General features: G+C 35.9%; 1 protein-coding gene across 2 annotated transcripts in view; it reads right to left on the minus strand.

The window, feature by feature from the left end:
- Nucleotides 1-14,767: 14,767 nt before the first annotated feature.
- Nucleotides 14,768-17,760, minus strand: part of Wdr92 (dynein axonemal assembly factor 10) — an 81,307-nt gene continuing 78,314 nt past the window's right edge. For both annotated transcript variants that reach the window (XM_081730872.1, XM_081730871.1), the window contains one exon: nucleotides 14,768-15,213. In XM_081730872.1, coding sequence (XP_081586998.1) covers nucleotides 15,006-15,213 — 208 coding nt within the window. In that variant the 3' untranslated portion in view covers nucleotides 14,768-15,005. The remainder of the gene's footprint in view (nucleotides 15,214-17,760) is intronic.

A 17,760-nucleotide genomic window follows, 5' to 3' on the forward strand; every position in this document is an offset into this window, starting at 1 on the left:
TGGGCCCAGCCCGAAAAAACCTGGTAGTTTTTTTCGGGTTGGACCCACCTGAAAATACCCACTTTAAAATCCATTTTGTTTGTACCTATTTGACCTATTTGTTAGTATATTATTGGTACAACTAAGGTGATCACATTGTAGGTGATTTTTTTTCAGATTTTAGACTTTCCTTGGGCGATTTAGAGGCTTTCACGTTAAGGTATACAACAACATTCAACATAAGACCTTTATAAAGTTCTAAATGCATTAAATGAATTAAAAAATAAAAAGTTACCTTAGCTTGAAATAGTTATAGAACAAGTTATTGTATGGATTATGCTTATAGCCTATTTGAAGTAAAATAAGCAATTTTGTACTTTAGAAAATATTTTCCGTGAATAGTGGGATCGTCGACTTGGCGACACCGAGGAACATTATCACTCATACGTTTGACGGGTTTAAGGTCATAGGTGCAGGTACTAATAGTACATATGTAAGTACATTAGTAAAACTATTAGTATTATTTCTTACCTTTGATGTAAAACAGAAGTTTCGTCAACTAAAATTTGGTTTTCCAACAATAACAGTTTAGTTCAGTCATTTGTTGCTACTCTTCAAATAAGCATTCTGTAGAAGCAACACCAGCATTAGCGTAAAAATTCTTGTCAGATTTAAGAAGCTTGATTGCTCGGGATTCCGAAGACTATGTAACGCTTACTATTTCAAGTGCAGAGTTCAAATTTCTGTACTAGTGAAAGTTTTGATGTACACGCCGTGAAAGAAGTGCTCGGGAAATTCCCGAATTAAACGCAGAAGAATCGGAAATGAATACTTCAACAATAAAAACTATTTATTTTTCGCTTAAGCCTGCCATACGTCCCGTAAAAAACGGGACAGTTCCGTTTTTGGGCCCGAGTTTCCCGCGTCCCCGTAAATTTAGTCGGGACAGGGAGTGGTCCCGTATTTTGACTTCGTTCCATTTCTGCTATCAATATTAGCTTATTCGAAAAGTGAAAAACAAAAAATTCTAACATTAGCTGGGAATCCTGTAATTAGTGAATGAGCAGTACGCTGTTGCATGTAACAGTTTCGAGGAAGTTATTACACCACCCTGTTCGACTTGATAGCGAGCGAAATTTGGGATGCTACTTTTTCCATTGCAGTTGATGAAAATTCCGATACTCTCCGAAACATTTAAAAAAAAAAGGTTTTGTGTGTTTCTACATTTACAAACACAGGGAAGATGACTGACCTTTTCTCCAGCAACACATTAGATAAGTTAACAAGAATTATAATCTTTTTCAGAGGTTAGGGGCACAGCATTGAGCTTTGTTCCAGATCTTAGAAAAATGTAAATCTGGTCCTGACAATTACACACGACACAAGGAGAAATATCAGCTTTTCATCAGATTAAACTGACGAAAGTAATTTTAGCAAATACAGCCATGTAAATAAATATTGCTAAACGAGCGAAGAATATTGAAGGTAGATTGTACTACTGATTTGCATATTGTTTTCCTGTAAAGCATTTTTATAGCACATCTTAAGTTTTTAAGCATCTCAGTCTATACGATTAATTGCAGGGTACGAACAGAGAAAAGCAGCTGCTGCTTAGTGAACTTTCGCCTATTATATTCTTGAAAAAAAATAAATAAATAAAATTAAATCTTTTAGTTTTAGTCTCACGGTTATGCCTGCTATGCTCAAGGTGACGGTGATGATGAAAAATGAATGAAATGACGGAATGAAGAAAGTGGGAGGAAACGTGGGAATCTCGAGAAAACCCACGCACAAGGTGTTTGTCCACCACAAAGTTCACTTGGCGCGAGCTGGGATCGAACTAAGAACCCCATGCACTAGAGGTGAACGCTCTACCACTGAGCCGCCGCGGCCTATTATACTTTTGTTCATAATCAGACTACACTTCATTGCATTGTGTTGGAAAGTTGAGGGAGGGATCTGAGGTGTCCCGTATTCTCATGGAGAAAATATGGCAGGTTTATTTACGCTGGAAGATGTTAATTTCATATAAGACATTTTAAAACATTTATTTATTTCATACAACATGAATTGTGTCTTTGTTTTAAATTAATAGACCCCTTTTGGTATTCATATTTGGCGAACGTCAATCAGGCTTCTTGACTTGATCTACATTTGTTCGTTTGTCTGCCGAGCTTCTTCATGGTTATGCGGTTGGTATACGCGTCTTCGGCGTGGGACCCGGGTTTGCTTCCCGGAGGGAGCTCATGTGGTTCGGATTCCACGTTAATCAGTAGGTCCCGTCTCATATAGCCTCGCTGCTGAAAGGGACGTTAAACACAAAATCAACTCAACTCGTTTGTCTGCCTCTACCACACACACTACAGGGTACAACTTTCGGCCTTTTAAGTTAAAATTTTCAGAGTACATGCATGAGACACTGTAAATTTGTTGTATAGATTTTGGCGGCATAACAACTTAAAATATCAAAATGGCGGCCATTTTTTCAAACCAGCGAGTATCCACGCTACGAAGCGCAATTTTCAGTCTTTTAAGTTGAAATTTTGACGGTGGAAGCACGAGATATGCTAAATTTGCTGTATAGATTTTCTCAGCGATCGAATGGCTGCCAACATGGCGGCCATTTCTTTCAAAACAGCAGTGAGTAGAGAATTGTTGCAAGTTGTGACATTGACAATCTTGAAATATAAATCACATTTTAATACTTTTACCCCAAATACATTGAAATATTTAGAAAAAACCCATAGGGCCCATGTGGGTTGGGCTTTTTCACTAAAACCCGGGTTTTTTCAAACCCTGGTCTACGTCAACCCTGGCCTGGGCCAGAGGGGCTCACATTTTCCAAAAACGGGATTATTTCGGAATATTTTTCCATATTTCCCGCTTCTGGTGTGTGATTTGGGCATGCGAGTGGTTTCCTTTGAAAGATTGCTTTATTCTGAAGAAAATGACGTGTGAACCATTATCCTACGATATACAAATATTTTTCGTATATATATATATATATATATATATATATATATATATATATAATATTCGCGTTTGTATGAACGCCCTTTTAGTAGACTTGTGCACTATATATATATATAGGGTGAACGGTAACTACGTGGACAAACTTGGGCAGGTGATAATACATCTAACAAGAAGCAAAAAAGTCCTAGTGAACATGGGGGAAATTCCGTCCCGTTTAGGAGTGACAGATTGTCGAAAGCATAGGAACATGAACTTCAGAGGCCAGCAACTTAAAAACAATATATCGTGAAGAGTGCGATTAAAAACGCCAGTTAGAAAGTCATACCGACTCCAGGCCCGTATTTAGGTAAGTGCTATTTTGTGCTCGAGCACAGGGCGGCAGAATTTAGGGGGCGGCAACATTTTGGATTTTTTTAAGGTTCACAATAACTAGCGACTTGCAGAGTCCCGAACAAGCACGAGGAAAAATATTGTGTTTAAATCACTCTAATTACGGTAGTTACTAATTAGCTAGCTTATCTGATTATTTTTAAAACGTCATCGTCTCCCACCCCACCCCAAGGGATTAGGATGAACTTGAACATCATGAAAACTGGTACCATTAAGCTCAGCGACCTCGAAAACTATGAATTCAACACTAATATCTGTCGATTTCGGTTACTTTTTAAATCTCGCTCCCTCCCTGGGAAATGGGGTTTGACTTTGAAATTGAATTGGACTAAAACTGTCACTATTCATCTCAGCGATCCCAAAAACTTTGAATTCAACTCTAATAATTGTCGTTTTCTATCGGGGGGGGGGGGAAGGGGAGGCGGAAAATTATTTAGAGCACAGGGGTGCACAATATATAAATACGGGCCTGACCTACTCTGTTGAAAATACATGTTTGAAAACGCAGGTACGTGTGCACACGATATTAACGTGTGACACTTCTTTCCTTTAGAGCATGTCCGGGAATCTCTCCGTTCCTTTGGGGAATCCCGTGCGCACGCATAGCTACGTTTTGAAATATGCATTTCCCAGTACAATAGGTACGACTTTCTAAGTGATGTTTTTAACCGCACTCTCTATGATGTATTGTTTTTAAGCTGTTGCCCTCTGAAGTTCATGTACCCACGCTTTCGACACTCTGCCACTCCTAAACGGGACGGAATTTCCCCCATGTTCACTGGGATTTTTTGCTTCTTTTTAGATGTACTATCATCCTTCCAAATTCGTCCACGTAGTTACCGTTCACCCTATATATATATAAATGGATCACCTTCAGATTTTCAATTTTTTTTTTCCCGCTCTTTGCTTTCAAGATACAAGATTGAAATTTTGCATACACATTGTGTACATAACTACAGTAAAACCTGTCAACTTGGCCTGGTTCGTCTTGAACCTGCATTCTTCCATAAGACATTCGTTACTTACTACTTATAAGTTGGCCACCTATCTATCTTGGAAGTTGGCCGCATTGAAGCAATATTTACCCTATGATGATAATGATGAATTTACCTGCGTATCTTGACCACGCAAAATACTGTTTTGTTATTTCTTAACTTTTTCGTACTTACATATGAGAGGCAGAAGTTCTGTATTTGTGACTGGAGACAAGAAGCATAGATTCCCAGGATTTGTTCTTGGAGGTCAATGGCCAGAACCCTATCTTAAGAATTATCAAAACATCTTTTGCTCCGAGGGTAACACTTGTAGCTCATTAACAAGAGGTAGTTAACTACAAAATTAGAACGTGCGTACTGGTACATTGTTATGATTACTTTATATACATCATTTACAAGTAGCTGTCCTGCCATTGCTTGTTAAAATTTTACAATCAAGTAATACTAGAAATCCTATTCTAAAAATACATCACACTTATTTTCTGGAAGTTGGCCACGTGTCTAACTTGGCCACTTTTTAATGGAACTCATGGTGGCCAACATACACAGATTTCACTGTACGTATTTTTCAAGTGATTTTCAGATCCCTACGTGAACGCAGGCCTGGGCCAGAGGAGCGCAAAATTTTGAAGAAAGAAAAAAAAAAGTACGGAAAGACACCCGTTTTTTTTTTCTTTCAATTTTCTCGTTTTTGGTATATAATGCGGACAAACGAGTGGAATCGTTAGAAAAGTTGGTGTATTCAGGAAAGAAAAGAAAAAAAAAAAAAAAAAAACGAAGTATGAGCCATGATTCTGCGATAAATAGTAAGGAAGCAGTAGGTGTTTGGCTGAAAGTCTAAAACTCACCTAAAAAAAATGGAAATCCTAAAAGGATTAAGAGTCACATCAATATCGAATCACTTTAAACATCTTGTTCTTCAGGCACAAGGTTTCTTGTTTATTATTATTATTTAAAAAAACTTGCAAAGACCTGTTGACGAAAGTGCAGCAGATTTTACCAATTGTCTATAGACGCGAACTCTTGTGTGTCAGTTAGATACTATTAATGTATTTCTTGAAGGTGATTTTACACATAACTTACGTGATTTTAGATGTACCCAAATGAGTCTTACACATATTTTATGTCGTGCTTCCTCGTGGCCGTATGGTTATCGTACTCGCCTTCGGCGCGGGAGATCGAAATCGATTACCAATAAGATCCCACGTTAAAATATAGGTCCACGTCTCATATAATCTCGGTACAGAAAGGGATGCTAAACTTTAAATCAATCAAACATAAATTTGTGTGTCTAGAAGATAGTCAGTACTCCAGATCTCCAGTACTTTCGTCAAGAAATCTGTGCGAGAATTTTGACACTACATTACAATAATAATAATAATAATAATGGTTTATAGTTTAACGTCTCTTTCAGTACCGAGTCTACTTTGCCTGCGGTTTACAGTCTCCACTAGGAAAAAAAAAACCAGATATCCCACGCTGAATCCACAACGTTGATCGTATAGCTACGATAGAGCTCTCACGGATGATCTCTGGCGTTATTACTGTATTGTTATATTAATGAGCTATTATTTGGAAACCAACTTATTTTGATATGCAATCTCAAGATGGCTTATAATAACAAGAGAAGTACACGACGTTGATCACAGTGGATATCAAATTTGAAACCCAAGGCCAAAAACCTAAATATATCTGCACACCCCTTACCACGATACTACAGTAGTACGATGTTTCGTCCTATTTATTCTTGGAAGATTTTAACCCTAAGCTGTGGCAGTGTTGGGTAAGTTACCTGTAAAAATGTAACGCGTTACAAGTTACTTTACTTTTTCTTAAAAAGTAACGCGTTAGTAACGCGTTACTTGCCCCAAAAAAGTAATTGTTACTTTACTTCGAAAGTAACGCGTTACTAACGCGTTACTTTTAGGTCCGAAACTAAAAATGTGAAAAAAAAAAATATGACTTCAATTTTCCGTACTACTATTACTACCGCTATTATTATTATTATTATTATTATTATTATTATTATTATTATTATTATTATTATTATTATTATTATTATTATTATTATTATTATTATTATTAATTGTAACAACTCTGTATGTAAACGTGAAAGATAAGCGGTTTGTATTTGAATACTAAAAAACTAGTTGATTGCCAACCTCGGTAGTCGTGAAGTCTAGGAGTCAAGGACATTGTTCACGAGCTTCTGAATTTGGGTTGAGTATTCGGGCTCGAGCCAAACACTGTTAAAAGTTATAGGGCACTGGCCAAATATCTTCAAAACTGCTCGGCCCGGGTTTAGAATTGTCAACGACTCAGCTTGGCTTACAGCTCATTTACTATCGACCCGGGTTTAGAATTGTCAACGACTCAGCTCGGCTCACAGCTCATTCACTATCGACCCGAACCGAGAAGTGAGCCGAGCCAACAGCTCACCCAACCGACTCGGCTAGAGCTCTCGGCTCAGTTGAGCCGAACCGAGCAAATGGCTCATCCCTACCAAGCCAGCTCGAGCCGATGGTTCACCCCAAGTGAGCCGGTTCCAGCCATCTTCTCAGTTGAGCCGAGCGGAGCTGAGCTTGTGGTCTCGCTATCGAGACGAGACGAGATGGGAGCCGTGCCCCTCTCGTGAGCAACACTAAAAGTATTCCATATTACTGCTTAGCTTACATTTTTCATGGCTTTCGTTTTCCAGTGTAATCAGGCCATGATTTCAAGACGACTTAAAACGAACGAGCCATTTATCAAACTCGACTGGTCTCGAAACTTGACGCGAAAAACTGAATCGGCTCGGAACACGACTCGAGGATATTACCCTTGACTTGTCTTGAAACTTGACTTAAATTCGAGTCGAGTCGAGGGGAGCGCGATGGCTCAGTGGTAGAGCGTTCACCTCCGGTGCTTGGGGTCCCTGGTTCGATCCAAGCTCGCGCCGTGTGAACTTTGTGGTGGACAAATGTGGACACCGTGTTCGTGGGTTTTCTCGGGATTCTCCCGTTTCCTCCCACTTTCTTCATTCCACCATTTCACTCATTTCTCATCACCACCGTCTCCTTTAGCCTAATCGGCATAACCATGGGACGTAACTTAAAGATTTCATTTCATTTCATTTTTTCGAGTCGAGTCGAATTTTAGCTTGACTCGTGCTCATCCCTATACGTTAGAAAAAATGGTTGCTTATTATTATTTTGTTAAACTAATTATATAATAATAACAATGATGTTATGTAAAATTAAAAATAAAGAATATAGAGAAACATTACACTACTATATAATCAACGGGACTCTAGGATAAGCAAACTGATCTGAAAGAACTCCATTATTACATATCATCAGCAAACTATTTTCTAGTAATAAAGTAGGCCTGCTCATCAGAACACAGTTTATTCATATTAACCCCTTACTGTAAATCGTTAATTATGGCACTCTAGTTGTTAATAAATATTTTCCGCCGGGGCACTTCAGACACTTTACTTTTAAATTCTGTCCACCATTATCCTCAGCTCCTAAGAAAAAAGTATTCTTTCAAATGTTCGAACGGTAAAATATTTTCGTTCTCCATCTTTATAAAAACAACACCAATCAAAGTAAAATAGATTACCGGTATCATTGCACTCCTAGTTCACTCACTGAATGTATTGATTTGGAGCTGTCAAAATCTACAAAATCTTCCAGGTGCTTGCAATCAGTACACGTGATTTCCCTAAGGCTGTCCTCATCTTCAAAAAACAGTAAGTGGCACTACGAACTTATCTGTTTCTCTGTGTGTCTGTGACTGTCGGTCACTGACATAGGTAGTTCATGCTCGATTGTTTCCTTCTGAGAAATTCACTTACAAGAAAGAAACATTTGTTTCCGAAAAAAACAAATACATATATTGTAGTTACTCATCCGAAATGTAACGCGAAAAAAGTAACGCAAACTAGGCACGTTACTTAAAAATTTGTAACGCGTTACCGTTACAGTTACTTTGGAAAAATGTAACGCGTTACTAGGAAACGTTACTTAAAAAGTAACGCGTTACAAGTAACGCGTTACTTGCGTTACGTTACTTCCCAACACTGAGCTGTGGGATATTTCCAATGTCATAAAGAAGATATACATTACGTTCTGTTATAATAACTGAAAAATTTTCACTTGATTTATCGAAATGTTTATGTTTGTCGACAATTGTTTTATGGATTTGTGAGAATTGCTCGGAATCGGTAAACATTTAGGTATATGTACTTAAGAAAATAAGTTTCGATCTGTGCTTCCCATTTCGTATATTTTATTGCTCTTAAATTAGTATCTAATGCAAACAAACGTACGCGTTGTGCTGCTCGTATTCTAAAATTTGATTGACTAGCAGCTTTGAACTGAAAATTACACACAACTCAGCGCAAAGAAAAGTAGTTCCCATTAAAAAAAAAAAAAAAAAAAAAAGTTTAGTGTTAGAAAGTAAAATTATTTGCCGAAAAAAAAGGGTCAGAAAAGTGAGAAAAGTTATTCTTAGGAAGAAGTTAATTTCATTCAAAGGCTATCAATACATGCGTATATTTCTTTCCCTAGCGTCTATTTTCAAGTTAATGTAGGTATACGTTTACTTGAAAATTGAGATATTAGATGCGATTTAATGTTATTGTTGATAAATTTGTTCACTTTAGGCAACAGACTAACAGAGTTTAACAAATTCAAATTATTTGAGCAAGAATTTTTCCACTTTTTTTCTGAGAAACATTATGATGAAAGATGCTTAAAAAAATTATTATAATTTTCTATATTCAGGACACTATACATTTTAGACAATACCATATAGGCTTATTACATTAGACTACATTTTTCTTATTAATTATAATCCTTATGAATTATCAGTAACCAAAAATAATAATTATCCCAAGTCTAATCAAGATACGATACATATGAAATATCTTTTGCTGTTATTAAGTATTTAATTCAATATTACCGTGCTGCCCACTTATAACGAACTCGGAAATAGCGAATTATTGAATATTACGAACATAAATAAAATCCCCGCCGCGCTGCCTATTTAAAACATGGGAGAAATGACCGTATATTACGAACAATATTTTCCGTAACGATCGCTTAAGCGAAGTTTTCAGAACGGGTTCATGTCTTCTTTTCTTCTGCTCGTGGATAACTCAGGTACCCCAAAACTGGTTTTCATAACTGCCGTCGCTGTGCAAGCCAGGCATGACTTCTCCCCCTCTCACTCAGATGACAGCAGAAATCGCCCCGGGTGCAGATATTTCCGGTAACGCACGTTCACCAGAGTTCAAGGTTGAGGTTAAAAATAAATCTCTGTTTTCACTGGAGGTCATTGTGTTAGACGCAGAGAGAAAGTGAGGTGTGTTTTCGGTAGCTGTAAGGTAAGAACACGCCGCAAGTTGATATTTTTTAACTCTGTTTGTGCATTGCTAGATTGAAAGATGACAAACAAAAAGAAAGCTATATCTCTTCAGACGAAAGTGAAAATTAAAGACGAAGTTGAAGAGGAAAAATTAAAAAAAAAAAATTCTAAAAGGATGATTAAGGAAAGTGGAGCAGATGATGAGGGAGAAGTGGAAAATGTGAAGCAACACGTGAGTTCCAAAGAAGCGATCCGAAGTTGGAAAACTTACAACGCTACCTTTTTGAACACAGCAACACGGTGCCGTACAATGCATTTCGGGCATTTGAGGAGGTGGAAGCGGCGGTGCTACGGACAGCGGCAGCAGACACGGTTAAGAATAAAATTACAGATTTCTTGAAGCGCACTTGAACAGGTAGGAAGAACTGCAATATGTAGGATAGGCTAGATAGCAACCTAATTAATAAAATTATCTTCAGATGTAATGCTATACTGCTGTATATATTTTTTGAAACGTATCTGCTTGTTATCTAATCTTATGTTTTTTTCCATAATTCGGAAAAATACACAAGTTTGTTTATAACGAAGTTCGGATATAAAGAACTCATTGCCTTGGTTCCTCAAAATTCGTTATAAATGGGCTGCACTTTATATCCAATTTTGTGCTTTGACCTAGCCAAATTTCTAAACCTTGTGTCACATCATTTCAGTGAGAATAAATTATTTTGGTCTGATTGTAATTTTGGAATTGTTACTAAAGGAGAATAAGCAGTTCACTGTAATTGACTATTAACAACAAAGTACAATGCATACATTTTAAAACCAGCTCCTCTATGTCCTCCTCGGACTTCTCTTTCCCTACCGCTTCGACAAATACAAGAGTGGAACAACTACGGTACAAAAAATACAGAAACAAAATTGTAGTTACAATACCTGCCGGGGTCGGTTTTAAAATGTACTGTGTATTAATATGTGCAGTGCTATACGAAGCAATATTATAAAGGTTTGAGGAATCTTTAAAATTATAATACAAATGTATAAAAGAATGAAAATGAAATGAAATGTTTTAGTTTAACATCTCATGTTTATGCCATTTAGGCTAAGGGAGACGGTTGATTAAAGCAAGCGAATGATAGAAAAATCGGTGGAATGAGAATGAGGGAACAGGAGTACCCCGAGAAAACCGACGGACACGATGTTGTGCACCACAGACATGGTTGGCAGGGATCCCATCTACCAAAGGTAAGCGCTCTACCACACCCACCGTACCCCCTTCCCACACACACACACAAACGTATAAAGATTACGAAACAGAAATGTGTCTAATATATGTACTGCTTCAATTAACCATGACAAATCCCATGTACTATCGGAAAATTATTTCCAAGTTTGTACAGAATGGAGGATAAATAAAATGAAATGAAATGATCATGTAATTTCAAATATTGAATTAGAAATGGGCAATTTTTTGTATGGCCCCGAATGCAAGATACATACTTTTTCTAGTTACAGTGTCAGCAAAAGTATAAAATGCAACTGATAGTTATGTTTTGTTCGGGGTCACTCATTTTATAATGGTAATGATCGAGAAATAGAGTGCAGGGCGTGTAATTTTTATTTTTTTTTTTAAAGTACCATTTGACAGCTAAGGATAAAAATATGGAGGCGTAGTGGATTTGTAAAAAGGAAAGCTGCTAGTAATGCTAGGAAATAGGAGTCGTAAAATGCCTTAGCTGGCAATTGGATAAAAGTGTCTTTTTGAGATATCTCCCACAGCTGTTCGATGGGATGTTATCAACAGGAAACTGTGTTTTTGTGTGAGGAGGAAGTGGATTCATGCAAGCAATTATTTATTGTTCTGACTTCATAGATCTGAGAGTTCATAGTTTCTTGAAAGGAATAAGCGATAAGAATAAATTATTTCGATTTATATATAGTCCATAATAGTGTTATTGCATAATGTAAATATTTCGAAGTTAAATCGTAATCTTTGACTACATGAAACTGTAAATATATTAGCTGTTATTAACGTAGTTTGTAGAAAATATAAGATTGAATGTATTCTTGTATACTAGACAAGAGCTAATTTTGTAACTATCCTATCCTATAACTTATTATTTTTTTTTAAAAAAACTAAAATTGAGACGAAGATTAATGTGTCATGACATGACTTTTGGTTCAGAGTAATATCAATCATAATTTAATGCAAACAGTGTATTATTTGTATGTAGAAACATGTATCGAGAATTAATATTTATTTTGCAATATGTAAATTTTCTATAAAATATGACGATGTGAGTTTTCTTAAATACTAACTTTTTAAGTTATTAACCGATTCAGATGTTTAATAAAATTAAAATTGTACAAGGCACAGACATTCAGTGTTTGTATATCTCGTATAGTTTGTACTGAAATGAAAAAATGATTTTTTTTTTAACTTTAAAGGCTATCGGTTATGTCCGTTAGGCAAAAGGAGACGAATTAATTAAATTGAATAATTGTAAAATTATTATTATTATTATTTTTGGTGCTCTTTCCTTGTGAATCAAACCCAGGATTATGGCCACCAAAGACAGACGCGCTAGCCGCTAAATAACTACTTAGGAGTTGTAGAGGGCAGAGAATCGAGAACAGCAATCTAAAGATGGAAAAGCTACGAGTTTCTTATTTCTTTGTGGTATTAAATGCCTATCACTATATAATGAGTTTTATTTTATTTTAATTTAATCTTTCTTGTGGTGCGGGCAGTCCTGGGTTCGATTCCGGTGGGGACACGGGTCGAAAAGGTGTAACAGTTTCTCAGGCCAGCCATCCTAAGTGAGGTTTTTTCCAGGTTTTCTTCATTCACACCAGGCAAATGCCGGGATGGTACATAACAGTCCTACCCTTCCAATTTCCCGGGCAATGTGATCGCTCTGGGACGTCATCCCTCATATGTGTAACACGGACGCGCTAACATGACCATAGATAACCGAAAGCCTAGATATCTAATTCCTAATCCTAATCCTTTTGTTGCGTGAATTTATTTCATTTCTTTCACGTTTCACCCTCCTTTTTTTGTGGGTTTCGTCAGAGGAACGAAATTCCTTCAGGTAAAACTGGAGTTTCTCCCCTTGTGTGCTAATATTCTAAATTGTATACAGGTTTATTATATATTGGACCTAAAATTGTGAAAACGCTGAAAACTGTTACTAAATTGTCACTATGAACACATGGGTAATGTGATTTGTGATAAACAGGCATTTATTAGAAACACATTGTCCATGTATTCGAAGTGACAATTTAGTAATTTTCTTTCAGTGTTCTCTCAACAATTTGGGGGGCGCGGTGGCTCAGTGGTAGAGCGTTCACCTCCGGTGCTTGGGGTCCCTGGTTCGATCCCAGCTCGCGCCGTGTGGACTTTGTGGTGGACAAACATCGTGCTCGTGGGTTTTCTCGGGGTTCTCCCGTTTCCTCCCACTTTCTTCATTTCATTTATTTCTCATCATCACCGTCTCCTTTATCCTAACCGGCATAACCATGGGACGTAAAACTCAAAGATTTTTCTCTCAACAATTTATATTTTAGGTCGAATAGAAAGAAAAACACTTAAATTACTCAGTTTGTAGTATTCTTCCAACTTTCCTTCTTTAGTATATTTCAAGCGTCATTCGGCCACTCTTCCTCAGGAGATACACGATAGCTCTTTTTTTTTTTTTTTTTTTTTTTCAAAGATTGTTTTCTTCCCACTGTCTTCGTGTCTCTCAACAGTGTAATTAAATAATATTTCGTAAAATTTTATCGATATTTCCGGTCACCTACCTTTCCCAATAGAGTAAAGATTTCTTCTTTTTTTCTTGATTCACTTGAAATATGGAGTAGAAGAAAAATTGAAAGAGACACTACGAGGTGGGTAATTTGAGTTAACTGTGCTTGATACACTCGATAAGTAATTATAAAGATGCACTGAACCTGTATAGATTAAAAAAAAAAAAAAAAAAAAATAGCACGCAACAGGAAGAGAAGCTCAAGTTTTATCCTAAGGAATTTCGGCCCTCTGATGAAATCCACAGAAGGAAAAGTAGCCGAAACGCAACAAGGAAGATAAAGATTTTTTATTTTATTGTATATACAAGGTACGTAAAAATAAAATCTGTAATGTTTATCACTATGTTATATTAAAACCTCAATTAATCAAACTGTTTACAAAATTGTATTTTGTATTAAATATTTTTTCTTTCCAAACATTATAATATAATCGAATATTATTAACGATTGAGTGATATTTATCTTCTAAATCAACATATGTAATCGTTATTTTGCATTATGTGATTTATAATGTATGTAGAGAGTACTATACTTGTCAAAAAAATAAATAAATAGGTAGAAATTATGCTTAAACGGTCACATTCAATTTTAATATTCCATATCCAGGGTGTCTATCGGTCATGTCAAAAAATAAATAAATAAGTAAAAATTATGCTTAAACACGGTCACGTTCAATTTTAATATTCCATATCCAGGGTGTCTATCGGTCACCAAAGTCATGAAAAAGTCACGAAATCAGAAAACGGTCACGAAAATCAGGAAAATTTAGATTTTGGGTCACGATTTTTTTAATCTCTACAAAAATAAGTGTAGACTGGAAAATTTTGTTCTATGAAATGTCAAAATTCACTACCAAAAATGCCTATAGTCGGCTTTAGACGCTACCGAATCGCAAGCAAAGCACGCTTCTATCGCATGCATGAAAATTCGGCCCAATTCGTACCTAAATTCGCTCTTGAGAATGTTACTAAATTTTATGGTTTGGGAAAGAAAAGGTCACGAAATTTCACTTTGAAATTTTAGTAGACACCCTAATATCGCTTCATAAGATCATCTACAGTATGACTTTTTAATACTATAGAAAGAATATTGAGTTCTACCAAATACTTCCAAGATATTTTAAAAGTTGTTCAGAGAAAAGGTAGGAGTTTCTCTAATTAAGTGTATTAATTTACCTGAAGAATTTTATATATATATATATATATATCAACACTAAAGGCATACCTATATGTTAAATAGGCTTACAAACTTTTAATAAAACATTCATTCAATTTTTTTTTTATTTAAAGTTTATTTATTTTTGTTGTGCTATTTAAAACATAGCATTACAATAGTTCTTTAAGTGTTACTCAAATACAAGGTAGCTGAAGAAACCAGCATTAATGCGTCTAATCGTAAACAAGTAAATGCACTTGATAACATGACAACGCACTGACAAGTAAACACAGAATATATAAGAACACGTAACACGTAGAAAAAATCTGCGGAGGACAATTTATGTTTATCGTATCAGTATAAGTTTAACTTCGTTACAATTAGTATTCGAATTGATTCATCAAAACCTGTGCATACAGCCAATCCTTGTTTATCAGCACTCCAGTCGAAACTGGAAATGGGCTGCGAAGATAGGGTACAATTCTGAAGTAAGTCTACACTACCAGGAACTCCCATCGGTCTACCACTACCATCTCTTGACACGCGATTTTCAGGATATTTGCTGAAATAAGATAAAATAATGCATTTCGTATTATTAAATAACCTTTATTCATAGCGATAACTTTCTAATCTAAACGACATATCTAGAACTACAGATATTTGCCCCTAAAATAAAGCATGAAATTAAAATATTACGCACAACGAAAGAAAGATTTTCCTAGATGAGGAAAAGGCTTACGTAATGAAAACAAAACATGGCCATACAGGATAAATAATGCCGCTTGTGAATTTATTGTGTCTGCTTTTTTAGTCCTTTTCATTTTCTAATAAAGATGGCGTTGGCCTTGTCTACTTTCGTCCGTTATTTGTTCATTTTTCCCTAACTTTCTTTATTTACGCTGCTTTTGTTTTCTACGTGACTCATTTATTCCACGTTTTTCTCTGCATCTTGCCACTTATTTCTACAAGTTTCACTATAATGATTTTCTGCTGGTCATAATCCCTTCGCCTCCACTTCTGATATTTCACTCAGATTTCTGTCTTTAGCATTCTTTATCCTATCATACAACACAAAATAAATTAAGCTTCTTCCATAAATGAAAGAAAGAGTAAAAGAAGGAAAAATATGACTTGAATAGGGGGAGGATAAGCTCTTTCATCAGATAATAAAGACAAGGAAAAGAAGACAGATATATAACAGGGACATATCTGTGAAGCGAGCGCTCAGTTAGACATAATTAGAGCAAAATAATATCAAGTGTCTATGCCAGATATTCGCACAAATATATTTTTTAATGAAATCTTTCAGTTTAACGTGAGAGAGGCGGATAATGAAAGCAAGTGAATGACGATGGAATAATTGGTGGAATGAGAATGTGGGAAAAACGGAATAATCCACGAAAACCCACCAACACGATATTGTCCACCACAAACAGCACAAATAACATAAGAACAAAAGTTTGTTTAAATATTTCCTACATCAACTGTGGAAACACTTTTTGAATACACTGTGAAGTAGAAATAAAATGTACATACAATCATGAGAGTTATGAACAAAACCATGTGTTTATAAACTTTCTTCACGTAAGTACCTTCTATTCCTATTCTGTTCTATTTTGAGGCATATATATAAAATGGAAGGGGAAGGTTGTTGGAACAAACATTTCAGAAGAAACTTAGCAGAAAGAAAAATAAATATGTCCTAAGCGTTTGCGCTTATGCTTTATCACATAGTAAGAGAAAAATGCGAAGAAAATTAAGATCGATTTGACAAGTTAAATGAGCCTTTCAGTCGCATTTGGAGATGTAGAACAAGAGAATAAATTATTCTTTCACTGAAAATCGAACACGGTTGATAAGTAGATGCCTTACCGACTACTTCACTAAATAAAATAATATTTTAACAGAGTGTGGCACATACAGGATTAAGATCAAGAATACAGGCACCGTGATAATGCGTCATCCAGTTCCTTCTGCGGGACGTTGGACTTTGAGAATATTTAGTAGCCCAGTAAATTTAGGCCAAAAATAGGGTGGATGTGAAATAAATTCATAATTAGCTGAAATTTGCAGGCTTAGCTTCTAGAGATGTGTAGAACGAATCCTGAAAAGTCCCCTTTAATTTTCAATGTCCGCTTCCATCCAAAATGGCGGATCAAAGATGGCCACCAAGCTATACTCGTCCTAGTGGGGTTTTCCTCCATATCTTAGTAAAAAAAAAAAAAAAAATTTTTTTCGATTGTGTAAAAACTTGTGTACTCTGCAAGGGTAACTGTTGTAATTTAAACCTATATTTACCCAATAGAAGAATTGTAAACGAGCTGTAGGCCTAGTATAAATTGATATTTAACGTGAAAATACGAAACTTTTCTGGTTTACAATTTAATGCTAATCTGTTTAGCTTCGTAACTTTGAAACAATTTTCAAATTGTAAGAAGTGATTCGAAAGCTCTTTGTATTTTTATTTTCGGACAAATGTTTAAAATAGTGAAGTTCCGCTCAAAAATGGCTGACATTTAATTCTTACTCAAACGGTCATTGTGATCTCAAAGTGGATTTTGTGTGCGCTTGGTACTTGATAGATAAATATGAATATTTCTACGTTACTTTTTTATATGTCAATTCTGATTGAAGGGCTTCCTAAACAACATTAAACAACATAAATGAAATAGATTCAAAAAACAATGCAACCCCCTCCCAACCCACATTGCAGTTCCGTCACTGTTTACATCGTGATATCTATTCTAGTAAAACAGGCTCCGTTTTGTACTTGTTCAAGAAGCGCTCCGCGATAAGTTGAATTTTTTTTTGTGGTTTCCAAGCTTTCTGTGGTGTCTACAATATATTATCACCTATGATTGTTTCGTGTATATTCCAGTGAAAACTGCGTCAGGTGTGAACAAACTGTGACTGAACTGCAAGCAAAAATGTATTTTCTTTAATTTCCCATAAGAATAACATTGATTGTAAACAATACAGAATTATTATAGTCAAACAACTAACCGATATTGTTGAAAAGACTGCAGAAAATGAAAACTTAACGAGAGCTGAAAGATTGCGGTTACAGTGTATGGAAGATGTCAAACGTATCCTTGTCTACATTCAAGCA

This window comes from Thermobia domestica, chromosome 11 (genome assembly GCF_964235325.1).
Source record: "Thermobia domestica chromosome 11, izTheDome1.hap1.1, whole genome shotgun sequence".
NCBI lineage: Eukaryota > Metazoa > Arthropoda > Insecta > Zygentoma > Lepismatidae > Thermobia > Thermobia domestica.